The sequence below is a fragment of the Giraffa tippelskirchi genome, chromosome 7 (assembly GCF_054371585.1).
Source record: "Giraffa tippelskirchi isolate mGirTip1 chromosome 7, T2T-mGirTip1v1.2.pri, whole genome shotgun sequence".
NCBI lineage: Eukaryota > Metazoa > Chordata > Mammalia > Artiodactyla > Giraffidae > Giraffa > Giraffa tippelskirchi.
The window spans coordinates 71358297-71378253 of record NC_137281.1 but is presented as its reverse complement, the minus strand read 5'-3'; the positions used below and the strand labels follow the sequence as shown (position 1 = coordinate 71378253).

The following is a 19957-nucleotide window of genomic DNA, read 5'->3' as shown; positions in this document are numbered from 1 at the left end:
AAGATAATGAAGTTAAGTTTAAAAACCTATCTTAATGAGTAGGTGAAGATTATTTTAACTGACACTTTAAATAGATTGAATAGTTTGCTGCTGCTGCTAAGTCGCTTCAGTCGTGTCCGACTCTGTGCGACCCCATAGACGGCAGCCCACCGGGCTCCCCCGTCCCTGGGATTCTCCAGGCAAGAATACTGGAGTGGGCTGCCATTTCCTTCTCCAATGCATGAAAGTGAAAAGCGAAAGTGAAGCCGCTCAGTCGTGTCCGACCCCTAGCGACCCCATAGACTGCAGCCTACCAGGCTCCTCCGTCCATGGGATTTTCCAGGCAAGAGTACTGGAGTGGGATGCCATTGCCTTCTCCGTTGAATAGTTTAACTTATTTTTAATGCAGGGGAAGCTTCTTTCTGCAATTTTGCATAGTAAAATTTTTTCATGATACAATAATAAAGTCAGCAGTAAATCCTAACCAAGGAAGAGAGTCTGAATTCATTTAGGCTTATTGTTTGGGATGCATGTATGTAGCATTGGAGGGTGTCATGCCTTGGACTACCACTTGGTGGCTGGCATGGTGCACTGTGGATCCAAACCTGACGTACAGACAGAACAGATGACAGGTGGTAGCCAGCAATTCCTTCACTATTCAGAGACGGTGGCAAACCTTTCACTCCTTAAGTACATTAGAAAGAAAATTCTCTTATTTTTTCCTTCCCATAACAGTTTTTCACCAGTTTTGCTACATGGTTTCTTCTAAACCTGAATTATTTTGGCATATGTGAACTACATGTTACTTAGGTCATTATGAATAAAATTCTCATTTCTTATTGAACTCTGGTTTTTGCCCATGAACAATAAACAAAAATGCTTGGAATGTAGCTTATGGGCCGATATTTTGTAAACATGGAATTTATATTCTAAATTTTCTCTTTTGATAAAAGAATCCCCCTTGAAACTGCCTATTTTTGGAATTATTAGCAACACTGTGAACATTATCTGAATATTTATTTAAATTAGACTCACATGGAGTCCCTTTCACAGCTGATCTAATTCTTCCATCTGAATTTAGAATTTTTTAAATAAAAAAAACAAGTATAGACTATAATGATTATTTGTTAATTGCACTGATGAAAACCACAAGGCTTTGTTTCCAGATTTCACTTCCAAACCAAGATGTTAATTTCTCCATAGGTGAATAAATATGTTTTCTTAAGTGTTCTCAGGATTAGCTGGAAAAAGATATTCTTTACTTTTCACAATCCTTATTATAGTTTCTCTACCAGCCCCATTATTATGTGGCCTGAGTGTAGACAAACAAAAAGACTCTAAACCAGTGAATCCCGGGCAATGTGTCATTTGACATTTCAGATCTTCTCTTTATTCTGAGTCAGTAGAGCTGTCTGCTAGCCATCTTTAGGATATTTGTATTCTGTTTTGTATTTGTGTTTGATACAAAAATAAATTTTGAATTTAATGTTGGAATATTCTGTTTCTTTAGGTTTTGCTCTTTCTAGTCTACACAATAGTTTGTTAGACTAACAAAGTTTGATTTATACTCCATATGGTTAGAGTTGATAGGATACCTTTTCACTAGATATCAAAGCAATTTATTTTAATATGGGGGTTTATAGAGTGAATATAGTACCATTTAAAATGTCCAAATGTCTCCTATTGTATTAAACTGGACCTTCTGTTTAACTTAGCCTTGACTACCTGTAGTAGCCCTTGTGAAGCTCAAAAAAGACAAGTGATTTCATTTCCCAGTGATCTGTTTGGCACTTCTTTCTTCAAGAATTTTATATTAGAATCCTTTTGAGATTTTTCAGGTTGAATGAAATTTTCCACTTTTAATGTTTTGATTGAGTTTACAGTATACTTCTGCTTTGTTATTTCTCCCTTTAGAACGAAATGAAATGCTGAGAAAAAATAAAGCTTTCCTCTTCTGACTCGGATGTTTATAATGGGTATCGGAAAGTCTAAAACGGATCCCTGCCATCTTTCTCTGCCTTGGGGTAAAAGCCAGAGTGTGGATACTAGTCAAAGCCATCACACGTCGGACTCCAAGCAATCTGAAGACGTCGCCCTGCACGGTGATGCTGTGCGCAGCAGTACTGCAGAGATGCCAGCGGGGGAGCAGGAGGGAGTGGAGGAGAGGCCGGAAGAGGACTCAGAAGAAGAGGTGTTCCTCAAGTTTGTGATACTGCACGCTGAGGAAGACACAGGCGAAGCCCTCCGGGTGCAGAGTCTGCTGGAGAATGACTTCGGCATCAAACCGGGAATCATCTTTGCCGAGATGCCGTGTGGCAGACAGCACTTACAGAACTTGGATGATGCTGTCAACGGGTCTGCCTGGACCATCTTACTGTTGACCGAGAACTTCTTACGGGACACCTGGTGTAAGTTCCAGTTCTATTCGTCCCTCATGAACTCCGTTAACAGGCAGCACAAGTACAACTCCGTCATCCCCATGCGGCCCCTGAACAAGCCCCTGCCCCGAGAGAGAACTCCCTTTGCTCTGCGAACCATCAACGCCCTGGAGGAAGAAAGTCGTGGCTTTCCTACCCAGGTGGAAAGGATTTTTCAGGAGTCTGTGTACAGGATACAGCAAGCTATATGGAAAGAGACCAGAAATACGGTACAAAGGCAATCTGTTGCCTGAGACAGCACACACAAAACACTGCAGACTCTTTTTTGTAGAACAAAGGGTTTATTTTCACTTGCGAAAACAAGTTCCTAGGAAGAGTTTCAATGAAAGAGAACCTGCCTCTTACAGAAACCTGTGGAGCCCAGGAAAGATGAATTTCTGCAGGACAGTCTGTAGAATTGTGGTACTTGTGGATGTTTCCGTAAACTGGAAATCATCAGAGTTTCAAGAACTCTGTTCCCTCTCACAGATTTCCTGGTTTGTGATGCTACAAAGGATATTTTAAATTCATCTTCCTTATATTGAACTTGAACAAAAACTTACAGACATTTTAAAAATGCAATTAATTACCCTTTGATTTTGTTCTCAAAGGACATATGGAAAAAAACGACCTCAAGAGATCTGACCAGCCTCCCTTTCGAGGTACCTGTCACGGATGTTGTAATGAGGCACTCCCGGTGTTGTCACCCAGACACGGGGACAGCCAGGCTAGAACGTTTAGAATGTTGAGTGCTGATAAATGTGAAACTCAAAACAGATGCGGCAATGGTGGGGCTCCTTAAAGAATCCAGTCAAAAGGCCTTCCCTTTCTGCCGCAATGTACATATTTGCAGGCAGTTCCCACCACATTTGTTGGTACTATGGTAAGGGACTCCGTGCCTGGTGTGGACATGACCACTGGAGCCAGAAGCTCTCTATGTTGGTCATCGGCTGTGACCAGGACTTTATTTGAAGAGCTTCTGAAAGGTGTATGTCTCCTTGGCCAGATGTTCTCCTTTAAAATCAATAACCTCTCCTTTGCAAGCAGTTAAAAATTCCTGTCTCGCACAGTGCTTTATCAAGGAAATATTTCTCAGTAGCCTGAGTGTGTGTGTGTGTTGTAGATTACTTTCAGACTTGAAGTGGGAAATGCGTTTTATGGTTTCTTGTCCCACAATGATAGCGAATCAGAGGCTCCAAGCAGACCAGTTCCTTTCTTTCACAGCCCTTCTGCCCCAGCTGAGGTTGAGGGAGAACTATCAAGTGCAGACCAGGAATGGGAGAGTGTGAGTCCCATGCTGTAATGAAAAAAGCACCCGACAGGGTGTCAGAGCACCTGGTTCTTGTCCAGTCTTTTTCACTGAGAAGGAATGTGACCGTGGGCAAGCTACTTACCCTCCTTCATCTGTGAGAAGAAAGGATTGGATTGATAAATCTGCAAAGGGCATTGTACTCTCCCAGAATGTGAACAACTAGGAACCAGGAAAGGGAACAAGCAAACAAATGATAGAATTTTATAATGTGATTTATAATTTAATAGATGCAGGAGGCTTCATGTATATGCTCACAATGAAAGGATGTTGTATATGTTTGTAGTGTAATTGACTTCTAATGCTACTCATTATGCTTTTGCAGTCACAGAAAAATATTACAATGCTTACTTAGATTTTTTTTTTATTAAAAAAATTTTTTTTGTAGAGACCTTTGCTGCAGAAACATTCTGCCCTATTTTTCTTTCTCTTTATTCCCACTTTTCCTCCATATCCCCTTGCTAACACTGGGGTTTGCTCACAGCTTTCTGCAGTCCGCCTCTTCACAGTCATAAACCAACATGTTTCATAATCTTGCAAGTAAGTCAGACCTCCCTCGCTACTAGTACTTATTAAAGATAAGATTCTTCTCATTGCGTGGTGACTTAAAAGTTCCCTTCTGTCATAGTAGCTGACTACTGACTTTTCTTTTTCAGTTCTAATGATCAGCATTTTTTTTTTTTTTGCCACACTGCTTCCTGTATCTCCAGTTTCATATACAAATAAAACATTACAAATAAACTCACCCTTGCCTGCCTGCCTGCCAAAGTTGGAGCAATTGATGCTAGATAGTGTTTTTTAAATAAACGTTTTTATTCTTTACCTTGACTAAACTTGATTATTTCCTGTTTCAGTGAACATTGTAGAAAAGTGTTTTGAAAAAAGGCATCAATCTGTACTTTTCCACAGATCACCAGGCACAATGTCTTCACTTGATTTGGAGTTGAATACATTTTTTATGATGAAGAAAAATGTTAAGTACTGACTAACTGGTTATGTTGAAATTAACCATTGTAATAAGGGGTTATCAAAATAACTGAGGATAGAAAGAGGTAAAGCTGTGGCCTTTGTCTCATGAGTATGTATATGCATGTACACATGCATAGATTCAGACTTACACACAGGGAAATCTAGTAAAATTTTGCCACATGCTGGAGAATATCCATTTTGAGTGTCTGTGGGCCTCATTGCTCACCTGGAATTTCACAGAAGAATCTGAGTTGTGTCTTGTGTGTCAGGATTCTTTCATCTGTAAGAGATAAGAAAAGCCAATGCCATATGACCTGCAGTATAAGGTAAACTTACTGTCTAACTTAGCAAGAGGTCCCCTAAGGTGTGTGCCTCAAAGAAGTCATTAAAAACCCAGTTCTTAGATACAGTGGAGTATTATGCCACCTTAAAAAGAAATAAAATTCTGATACATGCTATAACATGGAACCTTGAAAACATGGTGCTACAGGAAGAAAGACACAAAAGGACAAGTATGGTTCCACTTATATGAGGTGCCTAGAGTAGGCAAATTCAGAGAAAAATAGAGGTGACTAGGGGCTGGGGAGAGGGAAAAAACAGAAATCAGGTTTTGTGGATATAAAGTTTTATGTTTGGGATGATGAAGTTCTGGAAATGGATAGTGGTGATGGTTGCCGAACATTGTGAATGTATTTATTGCCACTGAATTGTATGCTTAAAATGGTAAATTATAGTGCATTTTACTGCAATAATTTTTTAAAAACCAAGGTCTTTCCATCTTTTTGCTCTGCCATCCTCAGTGTCCCAGCTGAGTTTTCCTTACGAGTCGTACCATTGCCGCCTATCAGGCACAGACATTGGAACATCCAGCTGAATCAGATGGTGGGAGTGGTTTCACCCAAGTGAGAAAAAATATTTCTTCATTGCATTGTTGAAAATAGTTTATACATGGTGATAATAAAAAGTCATCTGACTTCTAATTGGTTTTTATTATTATTTTAAAATTTTCTCCACCTGCATCCAGGTGGACCCTGCCCATCACCTCTTCCCGCCACCACACTGCTGTGGAGTCAGACTGCCTGGGATTTTGTTTGTTTACTGTGTATCTTTTTAATTAGTTAATTTCTTTATTTTTGGCTGTGCTGGGTCTTTATTGTACACAGGCTTTCTCTAGTTGCAGAGAGCAGGGGCTACTGCCTGGTGACTGTGTGAGCTTCTCATTGCAGTGGCTTCTTTTACAGAGCACGGGAACTAGACATGCGGGCTTCAGTAACTGCTGTATGTGGGCTCCAGAGAACAGGCTCGGTAGTTGTATATGGGCTTAGCTGCCCTGCAGCATGTAGGATCTTCCTGGACTAGGGATTGAACTGGTGTCCCCTGCATTGCCAAGTGGGTTCTTAGCCACTGAACCATCAATATTTACTGTGTATCTTTAGTCTCAGTTCTATGGTATCTGAGTATTTACATTGTCATCTTTACAGATATCTTTTACAATTTTTTTTAAATTTTATATTGAAGTATAGTTGATCTACAACGTTGTGTTAGTTTCAGATATATAGCAAAGTGATTCAGTTATCCATATACATAAATTCATTCTTTTTCAGATTCTTTTCCCATATAGGTTATTACAAAATAGTATAGTTCCCTGTGCTATATATAATAGGTCCTTGTGGGTTATCTGATTTATGTATAGTGTGTATATGTTTATCCCAACCTCCTAGTTCTCTCACCCCATTCCCCTTTCCTATTTGAAAACAGACCATGTTTTTTTCTATGGCTAGTGAGTCTCTATTTTGGAAATGAGTTCACTTGTATTTATTTTTCCAGGCCAGAATACTGGACTGGGTAGCCGTTGCCTTCTCCAGGGGAATCTTCCCAACCCAGGGATCAAACCCAGGTCTCCCGCATTGCAGGCAGATTCTTTACCAGCTGAGCCACCAGGGAAGCCCATAGATTCTACAGATAAGCAATATTATATGATATTTATCTTTGTCTGGCTTACTTCATTTAGTATGATAATATCTAGGCCCATTCATGTTGCTACAAATGGTATTTTGTCATTCTTTTTAATGGCTAATATTCCATTGTATAAATGTACCACAACGTCTTTATCTGTTCATCTGTTGATGGACATCTAGGTTGCTTCCATGTCTTGGCTATTGTAAATAGTGCTGCAGTGAACTTTGGGGTTTGAGTCAGACCTATGTCCTCTACAGATTGTGATCTTCCTGGGTCTTGGTGTTCTCATCCAAAAATGAAGACAGTAATGCCTCCCTGGTAGGTAGTTTTGGGGTTAAATGAAATAATACATGTGAGGTACTTAAATAGTAAGCAATACATGACTTACCATACCACTTCTGTCCTACTAGAACTATTGTGGCCTATACACATTTACTCTGCAACATGAGATGGGGCAGAGGGCAAATAGAGTTACCCACAACCTTGTTCTTGGAACCCTTGCAACTTGTAAGGAATAGATTTTAAACAAAGAGGAAGCAAGATGCTGGGCCTTATTTCCATGTGCAGTTCTGTTCCCTTCCAGGCTCTGAGCTTTGAGAAGCCTGCCCTGATCAGCAGATGTGTAGATTATAGGTGTGGGTGTGGAGGAGGCTGGGGGCAGGGCCCATGACTAACAAATGAAGGAGGTTGGACCATAGACTGGAAAAGTTTGAAAGTGGAGTCTTGACATGCTGGCTCTGAAGCCAGTTCAGGGGAATGGCCCTGGAAGGGAGGCCTTCAGTTGTGTTTTGTTGCTCCTGAGGCTCAGAAGAGGTAGGTAAATGTTGCATATATTTGCATTTGAGCAGGGTAACCCCTTTAACTCAGCCCTCTTCTAGAGCTCAGGATTGGTGGGATCATTTTGCCTAGTCTGGGAATAGAGGCTGCTTGAAGCTGCTTAGACTGTTTCCCCTGAGAGGAGTGCTCATCTGCTATTCAGCTTCCCGTCCTGACTAGATTTTTGCCTTGAGTTCAGGGTTGCCTGCTGGACTTAATTCCTTCCAGTGCAGGTCAGGGCTGTTTTCCACTTCAGTCCCGTGTCTTTCAATTATGCAGATCCCAAATTTAAAGCCTTAGTGGAGCCTTGGCGTGGACCCAAACCTCCTGCCAGGGCCTCAGGCCTCCTCGTGTAAGGACGGAGGGCACTAGTTACAGAGACAACTTCCCTGGGTCCTCGCATCCCGTACAGCTCATTTCTAAACCCCAGGCCTGTGTGGCTAGTGAGGTGAGATTTAGCGCGTCTGCCCTTAGGTGTCAGCCCTGAGTCTGGGCCTTTCCTCCTCATCACAGTCTTACGTTACCTGGTCTCCTGTCATCTAATGGGCTGTCACTGAACATGACTGTGCCCTCAGTACTTGTGGGAAGGACTGAAGGGTGAGGAGGAAAGTTCAGAGCTGCCAAGCACCTGAAGAAGCAAAGCCGTAATAAATGAATATTGACATCTTTAAAGCAATGACCAAAAGGAATGAAGACAGGAGAACCAGTGTTTTTGTCCGTGGAACTGGTGTTTCTCAGGAGATTCCAAGGAAAAAGAAATCTGTCAGATTTAGAACATTTAGTGGCTAGATGAAAACAATATTCTTATGTAAATTTGTATTCCAAGTCATACTTGACAACCCGCATTGTCAGTGAACACATTAAATATGAGTTGGAGTAAACAATACTTGGAAGTGCCATTAATTAATAACTTAGTGTAAAAATGACTTGATGAAAAGCTAAGTTAACCTGTGGAGAAAAATAAAAGACACCGGTTCCCCCTCCTCTTTGCCAGTGTCCCAGCTTCCACACGGTTTGCTCCATCTTCTGCCCTGGTTCACACCTCCCTCCCTTTCTGGCAGGAGTGAGAATAGTTTTAGGGGAAAAGAGCACCTTTATTTGGTAGATCATGCCTCCCATCTCTCCAAATAGAGTCAGTCCTGAGTCATTTTACTCTGAGGTGAATAAATAGGAATGCTTTTTTATTTTTAAACAAATAACAAGAACCTGCCTCTAGGCAGTTTCGTAATCTAATTGAAAATATTCCTTCCAGCCTTCCAGTTACCTCCTCAAAAAAACAGGTTTCAAACAAGGAAATCTCTACAAACGAGCTTCTCCCAGGGGATTTCCGCGGTTACACTGACTGAGACACATTACCAACTTTACAGTTATTTCATGTATATTTATAAATAAAAACACTGTCGCAAGAATCTAGAGTTATGTTGGGGTGATGGTTGTACAATTTTGCAACTATACTAAAAACTGTTGAATTGTACACCTTAAATGGGTAAATATTATGATATATAAAATATAGCTCAATAAAGAATGAACAAACAAAACCCCATAAGCTGCAATAAAATTCTATGATGATTTGGAATACTATTTGGCAGTCGATAGTGTTGTTGTAAGTGCGCATATCTTGCAAACCGAGCAATCCCCCTTCAATATTTGTACCCTAGAGAAACTCCCACACATACCCAAAGATGCACATGTGAGAAAGGTGTCTGTTACAATATTCTCTGAATAGTAAAAAATATATACATATTGGAAATAATATAAATGTCCCTCAGTAGAGCACAAATATGTGATGGGAGGTTCATACAATTAAATACTATAGAGCATTTAAAATAACAGAGCTACAAATATCAACATAGGTACCTCCCAAAAACCTAATGTTGAGGAGGGTACAGTAAATTGTAGAATAATATGGACAGTCTGATACCATTTATATAGTTATGAAGTATCAGATGACACTGAGTTTAATGGGGATACACATGGATGATGGTTATTTTATTTCCCACAGTCTTGTGTGTGTTTGAATTAGTTGATAATCATTTTTTAAGTTAGCATATACTTACAGTCATGTTAAATGCTACAGAATTTCCTTCCACATGCCATGATTTGAGGAATGAAGAAAGGGGAAGACTCTACAGGGAAATTAGTGAAATCAATCATATGCTGGTACTAGTAGGTTTCATTTTTTATCACCTACTGTGTCAGGCACTTCCTTCATTATCTCCAGTGGTCTCCTGTTTCTAAATGGTTGGTCTTATTGTGTCCAGTACAAGTTCTGGGAAACTGAAGCTGGAGACATAAGTCATTAGCCAAGATCGGGGGCTGGTAGTTAATGGAGTCTTTGGACTATCATACTGTCTGGCTCCAAGTCTTGGTCATTTTTAGGCTACATAATGTGACTTCTTAATGGATCTGTTTTCTCAAGGTGGAGTATCTTAGGAGAGGTCTTTAGTACAAAGAGAAAATCATGACAGTTTCTAAGTAAATACAAGAAATGACATGGTGAACTGGCCCTATTTTCTGTCTTCTTTGCCTGGTATGAGTAACTCCTGACTAGGAGTCAGGGAATCCATGTCCTAACTCCACTATGCTGCTGTCTTGCTCATGTTTCCAGTCTTCAGTCTTTAGGACGGAAATTTTGTCCTAAGGTTTACTTTGGACTTTTGTTTTATTTGCTTTCTTTGCTTGTGCTAGATGTTATATATGTTAAATGAAACACTGCTTTGATTTAGAGGGAAGAAAAAAAATGAGAGGGACTTCCCTGGCACTCCAGTGGTTAGGACTCTGTACTTCCACTGCCAGGGGCACAGGTTTGATTTCTGGTCAGTGAACTAAGATCCTGCAAACCTTGTTACATGGCCAATAAAAAATAAATAAATTTCCAAAAAGAAAAAAGAGAAGGATCCTTTAAGTGGGAATCACATTTGTTTTAGGAAAATTAGTGTTGCAAAGCTCTTGAACACATGTAGCTATGTTTTTTTGTGTGTATCTTTAGAACGAAAAGATTGTTCAGCAATGTATGAAACATTGACTAAAGAAGACAAATATAGGACATTCACATATGAGTTTCATAAAGGCCTAGTTCTAACAAAAATTATTTTTGCAATGCTTAGATCATACTATAAAAGTGAAAATTGCAAAGTCGTGTCAGACTCTTTGCGACCCCATGGACTATACAGTCCATGGAATTCCCCCTACCAGAATACTGGAGTGGGTAGCTGTTCCCTTCTCCAGCGGATCTTCTGGACCCAGGAAAATTATTAATACTGTGAAATAGAGTGCTGTACATTTTTTTGAGATGGCGGCCTATAGAGACAAATTGGTGGTGTTCAGTTACTAAGTTGTGTTCGACTCTGTGACACCATGAACTATAGCAGGCTCCCCTCTGCTTAACTATCTCCCAGAGTTTGCTCAAATTCATGTCCATTCAGTCAGTGATGCTATCTAACCATCTCATTCTCTGCCTCCCTCTTCTCCTTTTGCCTTCAGTCTTTCCAGCATTAGAGTCTTTTCCACTGAATCAGTTCTTCACATCAGGTGGCCAAAGTATTGGCGCCTCAGCTTCAGCATCAGTCCTTCCAATGAATATGCAGGGTTGATTTCCCTTAGGATTGACAGGTTCGATTTCTTTGTAAATGGAGTCACATTATCTGGGCTCAATACTGGTTCTACTATTTACTCCTTGGGTGACTGGGCAAATTAAACTGTCCAGTTGCCTCATTTGTTTATTTCTATTTTTTGGTTGTGCTTGGTCTTCGTTGCTGTGTTCAGGCTTTCTCTAGTTGTGATGAGCGGGACTACTCTCTAGTTGCGGTTGCAGTGGCTTCTCCTGTTGCAGCACATGGGCTCTACAGTGCCTGGGCTTAGTTGCCTTGTGGTATGTGGGATCGTCGCTGACCAGGATCAAACCCATGTGTCCCCTGCATTAACAGGTGGATTCTTAACCACTCCACCACCAGGGAGATCCTGGTTGCCTTATTTGTAAAATGAAAATCACAGTAATGACTACATCTTAGATTTGTTGTAAAAGGTAATAAATGGGTTAAATACAGGTAAAGTGCTTCAGAGAGGAGGATAACACTTTCATCCTGACTTAGCCCACTATTCATGGCCGATGGCTAAGCTATTCAATAAGCGCATAGATCCAGATCTTGACCGTTGCTCTGTTTTTTCCCTTCCAGACCATATGGGTTCACTTTCCTTTGTAAGGAACAATCCATCTGCCACTTAAACAAGAACAGATTTATTGCTTTCAACTTAAAAAGAGACATCTGTAAAGAAGAACTCCATCTTTGTGGGCCTCATCTCCTTGCCTCCTCCAGCCCTGCCTTGATGGCTGTCAGACATCCAGTCAATAGAGCGGAGCCAAGGGAGAGAACTCAGAGGCTGTGCTCTAAAGGAGAGGTGACATAAGGACCAGTAGTTAATGACCCTGGGAACTCCATACTTTGTTTCACTGTGCCTTATGTTATCTAGAGAACGGGAAGCTTCCCAGCCATTCATTCATTGGTCAGTTTCAGTGTGCATTGCAGTAGCTTTTTAATTTCTCTTCAAGCAAGGAGACAAAAGTGAGGGCAGTTTGAGGCCTGCTGGTAGCCATTGGGGAAGTTCTGGCATTGGTTACTGTTCTGCGACATGGTTGGTGCGATAGTCTCTCAGTCATGTCCGACTCTTTGCAACCCCATGGCTGGAGCCCACCAGGCTCCTCTGCCCATGGGATTCTCCAGGCAAGAATACTGGAGTGGGTTGCCATTCCCTTCTCCAGGAGATCTTCCTAATCCAGGGATCAGCTCAGGTCTCCTGCATTGCAGGTGGATTCTTTACTGTCTGAGCTACCAGGGAAGCCCTAATGTATAATATGATAAATATCATTAACACTGCTTTATATTATATATATGAAGCCCTATGGTTGGTGTGGGGAGTAGATAATTCAGACTGCCTGACAATTGAGGGCTTTGGGGAACAATAGGTCCTGGTTAGTGACCTTTTTCTAACATATTTCCTTTATTTTTCTTGGGACTAACTCATTAGGACCCAAGCTGTTTTCTGTGATTATAACAACCTACTCAACTTTGGAAATTTAATGTAGTTCTGTTTAATTTTTAGGATAGTATGCTCAAATGCTTAAAAATTCAGAAGTTTCCATGAAGCAGTCCAGTTTCCATTTTCAAAGTCAGTTAATATTACCAACTCATTGTGTTCTCTTCTAGAGATACTTGATACATATGCAATCAATAACACATGTGCATATGTAAATGATTTTATGTCTATCTATCCATACCCCCAGTAATTGATCTATCTCAGCAGTCATACCATTTCAATACATGGGGAGCTTTCTCCTTTTATTCTTCTTTTTGACTGTCTTAATATTTCATTGCTTCAACGTATCATTTATTTTAACCAGCCCCTGTTGATGGACTTTTAGGTTGTTTTCAATCTTTGCATTACAGTGTTCCTATAATAAACAACCTTCCATGTATATGAAATTTTGTACAAGTGTGAATGACTATATCAGTAAGGTAAAAGAGTAGTAGACTTGCTGGGTTAATAAACATACGCATATGGACTTTGGTAGATTTTGTACTGTCAAAGTGCTCTTCACAAGTTCAGTTCAGTTCAGTCGCTCAGTCGTGTCTGACTCTCTGCCACCCCATGAACCACAGCACACCAGGCCTCCCTGTCCATCTCCAACTCCCAGAGTCCACCCAAACCCATGTCCATCGAGTCGATGATGCCATCCAACCATCTCATCCTCTGTCATCCCCTTCTCCTCCTGCCCTCAATCTTTCCCAGCATCAGGGTCTTTTCAAATGAGTCAGCTTTTCGCATCAGGTGGCCAAAGTATTGGAGTTTCAGCTTCAGCATCAATCCTTCCAGTGAACACCCAGGACTGATCTCCTTTAGGATTGACTGGTTGGATCTCCTCACAGTCCAAGGGATTCTCAAGAGTCTTCTCCAACACCACAGTTCAAAAGCATCAATTCTTTGGCGCTCAGCTTTCTTTATAGTCCAAATGTCACATCCATACATGACTACTGGAAAAACCATAGCTGTAAGGAAGCATTTAACGGGAGGCTTCCTGTGTGCTGTTTTCAATCTTGCATAAATCCTATGTTCCTTAACAGCCCCTGAATGCAGGTGCCAGAGGGCTGGCAAGCCAGCTCTCAGGACTAATAAGAATTTATGTAGCCCGTTCATATGGAAAGTAGCCTTTCCATATGGTGAAAAGTAGCCATTTACAACTCTCTTCCCTTCTGACATGGAAGGTAACTTTTACAATCCCCTCTCTTAAGAATTATTCTAGCCTCAGGCTTCCTGGATAACTTGTAAGAGTTTTTCATCCCTATCTCTGCTGAAAAGGCTATCTTGTAAGACAGTATATATATGCCCACAATATGTTGAATAAATGCCTTTGTTCCATCAGAACATTGGTCTCTGTGTCTTTCTTCATTTCTCTCTCTCTCTCTATCTCTCTCTCTCTCCCTCTCCCTCTCCCTTTCAGGCTGCTTCCACGGAGCACAGGTGTCCTCTGTGTCTACTTACTCGCCCAGACTTTCAAGACCTCCTCGAGAGGGCGCCCTGTGCCTACATAGACAGAGCTAACTCTTTGTCTAGAGTTATATTGACATACTGTGTAAACCAGGGAATATCAGCCTCTTTTCTTCCTTCTTTCACTCTCTTATCGTCGACAATGTACCCCCAGGTTCCAGTCCATTAAAGGACCATAACACATAGCCTTGACTAGACAGACCTTTGTTGGCAAAGTAATGTCTCTGCTTTTTAATATTCGGTCTAGGTTGGTCATAACTTTCCTTCCAAGGAGTAAGCATCTTTTAATTTCATGGCTGCAATCACCATCTTCAGTGATTTTGGAGCCCAGAAAAATAAAGTCAGCCACTGTTTCCACTGTTTCCCCATCTATCTGCCACAAAGTGATGGGACCAGATGCCATGATTTTAGTTTTCTGAATGTTGAGCTTTAAGCCAACTTTTTCACTCTCCTCTTTCACTTTCATCAAGAGGCTCTTTAGTTCATCTTCACTTTCTGCCATAAGGGTGGTGTCACCTGCATATATGAGGTTATTGATAGTTCTCCTGGCAATCTTGATTCCAGCTTGTGCTTCCTCCAGCCCAGCATTTCTCATGATGTACTCTGCATGTAAGTTAAATAAGCAGGGTGACAATATACAGCCTTGACGTACTCCTTTTCCTATTTGGAACCAGTCCATTTTTCCATGTCCAGTTCTAACTGTTGCTTCCTGACCTTCATACAGGTTTCTCAAGAGGCAGGTCAGGTGGTCTGCTATGCCCATCTCTTTCAGAATTTTCCACAGTTTTTGTGATCTACACAGTCAAAGGCTTTGGCATAGTCAATAAAGCAGAGGTAGATGTTTTTCTGGAACTCTCTTGCTTTTTTGATGACCCAGCAAATGTTGGCAATTTGATCTCTGGTTCCTCTGTCTTTTCTAAAATCAGCTTGAATATCTGGGAGTTCACGGTTCACATATTGCTGAAGCCTGGCTTGGAGAATCTTAAGCATTACTTTACTAGCGTGTGAGATGAGTGCAATTGTGCAGTAGTTTTAGCATTCTTTGGCATTGCCTTTCTTTGGGATTGGAGTGAAAACTGACCTTTTCCAGTCCTGTGGCCACTGCTGAGTTTTCCATATTTGCTGTCATATTGAGTGCAGCACTTTCACAGCATCATCTTTCAGGATTTGAAATAGCTCAACTGGAATTCCATCACCTCCACCAGCTTTTTTCATGGTGATGCTTCCTAAGGGCCACTTGACTTCACATTCCAGGATGTCTGGCTCTGGGTGAGTGATCACACCATCGTGATTGTCTGGGTCATGAAGATCTATTTTGTATAGTTCTTCTGTGTATTCTTGCCACCTCTTCTTCATATCTTTTGCTTCTGTTAGGTCCGTACCATTTCTGTCCTTTATCGAGCCCATCTTTGCATGAAATGTTCCCTTGGTATCTCTAATTTTCTTGAAGAGATCTCTACTCTTTCCCATTCTATTGTTTTCCTCTATTTCTTTGCACTGATCACTGAGGAAGGCTTTATCTCTCCTTGCTATTCTTTGGAACTCTGCACTCAAATGGGTATATCTTTCCTTTTCTCCTTTGCTTTTTGCTTCCCGTCTTTTCCCAGCTATTTGTAAGGCCTTCTCAGACAGCCATTTTGCTTTTTTGCATTTCTTTTCTTGGGGATGGTCTTGCTCCCTGTCTCCTGTACAATGTCACAAACCTCTGTCCATAGTTCATCAGGCACTCTGTCTATCAGATCTAGTCCCTTAAGTCTACTTCTCATTTCCACTGTATAATCAAAAAGGATTTGATTTAGGTCATACCTGAATGGTCTCGTGGCTTTACCTACTTTCTTCAATTTCAGTCTGAATTTGGCAATAAGAAGTTCATGATCCGAGCCACAGTCAGCTCCTGGTGTTTTTTTTGCTGACGGTATAGAGCTTCTCCACCTTTGGCTGCAAAGAATATAATCAGTCTGATTTCGGTGTCGACCATCTGGTGATGTCCATGTGTAGAGTCGTCTCTTGTGTTGTTGGAAGAGGGTGTTTGCTATGAGCAGTGCGTTCTCTTGGCAGAACTCTATTAGCCTCTGCCCTGCTTCATTCTGTACTCCAAGGCCAAATTTGCCTGTTACTCCAGGTGTTTCTTGACTTCCTGCTTTTGCATTCCAGTCCCATATAATGAAAAGGACATCTTTTTTGGGTGTTAGTTCTGGAAGGTCTCGTAGGTCTTCATAGAACTGTTCAACTTCAGCTTCTTCGGTGTTACTAGTCGGGGCATAGACTTGAATTACCGTGTTATTGAATGGTTTGCCTTGGAGATGAACAGAGATCATTCTGTCGTTTTTGAGATTGCATCCAAGTACTGCATTTTGGACTCTTTTGTTGACCGTGATGGCTACTCCATTTCTTCTAAGAGATTCCTGCCCACAGTAGTAGATATAATGGTCGTCTGAGTTAAATTCACCCATTCCAGTCCATCTTAGTTCACTGATTCCTAGCATGTCGATGTTCACTCGTCATCTCCTGTATGCCCACTTCCAATTTGCCTTGATTCATGGACCTAACGTTGTAGGTTCCTATGCAATATTGCTCTTTACAGCATGGAATCTTGCTTCTATCACCAGTCACATCCACAACTGGATGTTGTTTTTGCTTTGGCTCCATCCGTTCATTCTTTCTGGAGTTATTTCTCCACTGATCTCCAGTAGCATATTGGGCACCTACTGACCTGGGGAGTTCATCTTTCAGTGTCCTATCTTTTTGCTTTTTCATACTGTTCATGGGGTTCTGAAGGCAAGAATACTTGCATCAATTTATACTACCACTGTTTTCCCAGACTCTACTAAGAAAATGTCACTAAATGCATTCATCTGCCAATCTAAGAAGTAAAAAATAGCATCTCAAAAATAATAATAATAATATCTTATCCAGGTATAAATTGGCATTTTTCAAAAAGTCAGGATGAACATCTTTTCATAGGTCTAAGACAGAGGATGAGATGGTTGGATGGCATCACCAACACAATGGACATGAATTTGGGTAAACTCTGGGAGTTGGTGATGGACAGGGCTGCAGTCCTTGGGGTCACAAAGAATCAGACATGACTGAGCAACTGAACTGAACTGAAGAGCCTTTGGTATTCCCTTTTCTGTGGACAATCTGTGTACACTTTTTGCTCAAGTTTCTATTGGTCTTTTCACATGGATTTAATAGGAGATCTTCATGTGTGGGATAAATTAGCCATTGTCTGTGATTTAAGCTGCAAATTTTTTTTGAATGTTGGTTTTTACTTTGCTTGTTTTTTCCCATGGATATATTTTTTATTTGAAAATAATAGAATTTATCATTATTGTTTATCTGGTCTTTTTTCTCTTTTTTTATGCTTAGGACGGATTCCCCATGTGAAGATTATTAAAGATTATACTCTGGTTTCTTCTAATACTTCTGTGGTTTTGTTGTTTACATTACAATCTTTGACCACTACAGAATTTATTTTGGTGTAAAGTATGAGATGTTGGTGTAATTACCTTTTTTGCTAGCTGCTCTAGCACCTTTTTGTGATAATCTCTCTTTCCCCAATAGTTTTAAATTCACCTTTATCATATATTAAGTGTTCATGTAGGTATTTTGGGTCTATTCCTGGACTTCATATTATTTCCTTTTAATCTGTGACTCTCTTCATGCATACTTATCATACTTTTTTATGGTAATGTTTTGTGTTTTATTTTACATATATGACATTGTATACAACATTCTGTAACTTACTTTTTTCAATCAATATTTTGTTTTCACAGATAGCTAGTGGGAACCTGCTGTATAGCACAGGGAGTTCAGCTTAGAGCTCTGTGGTGACCTAGATGGATGGGAGGCATGGATGGTGGCAGTAGCGAAGTCCAAGAGGAGGGGACATATGCACACATATAGCTGATTCACTCTGTTATACAGCAGAAATTAACACACAATTGTAAAGCAACTATACCCCAACTAAAAAAAAAAATACATGGTTTCAAGATCTATTCACGTTGATCAATGTAAACCTAATTCATTGATTTTTGACTGGTAAACAGTATTCTTCACCATATAAGCATACTTAAATATACTATACTGTATTTATCAAATGCATTAGTTGATGGGAATTTGCACAGTTGAGTTTCTGGCTGATAGGGAATCTCTGCAGTGCTTGCCTGTACTCAGGGAATAGGCAGATTCTGGGTGAGTATAATGAGAAAGGAGTGTCAGTTCGCCTTTACCACCATCCATATCTGACATGATAGCAAAGTGTCCAGTCACTTAAGGGGCCAAGTTAAATACCTCCTGAATCTGACATCATAGTAAGTGGCACAGAGGAAACTTGGTCTAGGCTAAGACTCCTAAAGAGGTAACTGAAAGGATCGCCATCTCTCCTTGAGAAAGAATACATAGAGGAATAAAGAAAGAAGAACTCCCACTCTGACTAGAATGAAGATTCAACACAAAATAATTCTTCTCTGAATAGTAATGTCAGGAGGTTGCATTCTCATTTCTGAGCCTCTAGAAATGGATCAGGAAGTTTCTACAGTATTTGCAAAAATATTTGGAGTTGACCTGGGATGGCAGAGGGTAGCAAAGTCCACTTCTGTAGCCATTATCCTCTGCCTCCTTGAACTTGAAGCACCTAAATGCTCATTTGCTAGTGTCTGACTTGGTGGGAAGGAGAAATCAGGAAGAGAAGAAAGAAGCCTCCTTGTGGGAGAATTCGGTGTCATTCTCCAAGATCTTGTCTCAAGTCGATGAAGGCCAGCTGCAGCGTGTCCTCCTGGAACCCAGACACTGGGCCAGATCTGGCCAACTGTCTACATTCTCTGACATCCAAGTTGAACTGCTGTAATGCTTCCAAGGTGAGCTGCCGTACTTTAGCTTCCAGCAGAAGTTGCATCAAAGAAATGGCTAAATGCTTGCAAGCTGACATACGTGCATCTGGGCCACCTTTCCAGGAAGGTGTGTGAATATAGCAAAGGTGCTATATACAAAGGCAGTGAGGTCTACTAGGTAATCATTTGCTTTGCTGCCCAAATCTCCTGTCATCCAGTCATAGCCAGCCAGCTGTAGAAACTGGTCAATTTCCTGGTTTAAGTTGGTATAAATCTCTTCTTCAGCTGCATGTCTGGCAATCTTACAAGTTATGGTGCCACACAGCTTGGTAGCATGAACTGTCCCTGGAAGCACATTAGTGATATTGGTGATAAATTCTTCCAAGTACTTACAGGATTTCTCCAGGTGTGTTGTATTGATAATAATCTGGACAAGCTCAGTAAGTCCAATATTCTTCCTTTTAATGACATTCTGCAGAGAGTTGCTTAGAGTCCTAGTCAGCAACGGGTCTGTAGATTTACAAATCATGTCATCAACTTCAGCTGAGCTCAGATGAAGATCTGAAAACTTCAGAGAGGTGTAGATAAATTCTTTAATTTGGTTGTACGCTTTTGGCACAAATTAAAAAAATGGAAACTTTTGGAAATGGTTACTTTTCCAGCTCTGTATCTTGGAATGGGAATTGTCCTACCATCTTTTTATACATCTCAGGACTGTAGTTGTCAGAATCAAGTATGTTTCTGAAAATACCCGACGACTTCTTTAGCAAAGTTTAACTATACTGGTCTCTGATGTCTGGCAGCATGTCAAAAAAACTGCTTTACAGGAAAACCATACACCTGAAGTGTCAACAAAAAGCATAGTGAGGTTCTTCAAATCTAACACGAGGTTTGGATCAGAGCAATAAGACAAGTGAGTGCAGAGTGCTGCGATGGGTTTTGAATGTGCCATTTCCCACAGTTCACCAATGTGGGCTCTATTTACTAAGTCCTGCATTGTATGTAAAATGCGATCTTCACAAAAGAAAAAAAAAGCCGACAATTTGATTAGAATACTTTCTGTAGCCATCTAAAGTTTCATGCATGTTAGACAGAGGCTGGAGCACCAAACAAGTGCTGTTTTCACCTGT

At 40.7% G+C, this 19957-nt stretch overlaps 1 protein-coding gene and 1 pseudogene across 26 annotated transcripts in view; one reads left to right on the top strand and one right to left on the bottom strand.

Moving 5' to 3' along the window:
- TICAM2 (TIR domain containing adaptor molecule 2) overlaps positions 1 to 4527 on the top strand; it is a 25126-nt gene extending 20599 nt beyond the window's left edge. For all 26 annotated transcript variants that reach the window (XM_081513677.1, XM_081513702.1, XM_081513693.1 and 23 more), the window contains one exon: positions 1894 to 4527. In XM_081513677.1, the coding sequence (XP_081369803.1) occupies positions 1943 to 2650 (708 nt within the window). In that variant the 5' untranslated portion in view covers positions 1894 to 1942 and the 3' untranslated portion in view covers positions 2651 to 4527. The remainder of the gene's footprint in view (positions 1 to 1893) is intronic.
- LOC145513801 (exocyst complex component 6B-like) lies at positions 3527 to 19957 on the bottom strand (annotated as a pseudogene).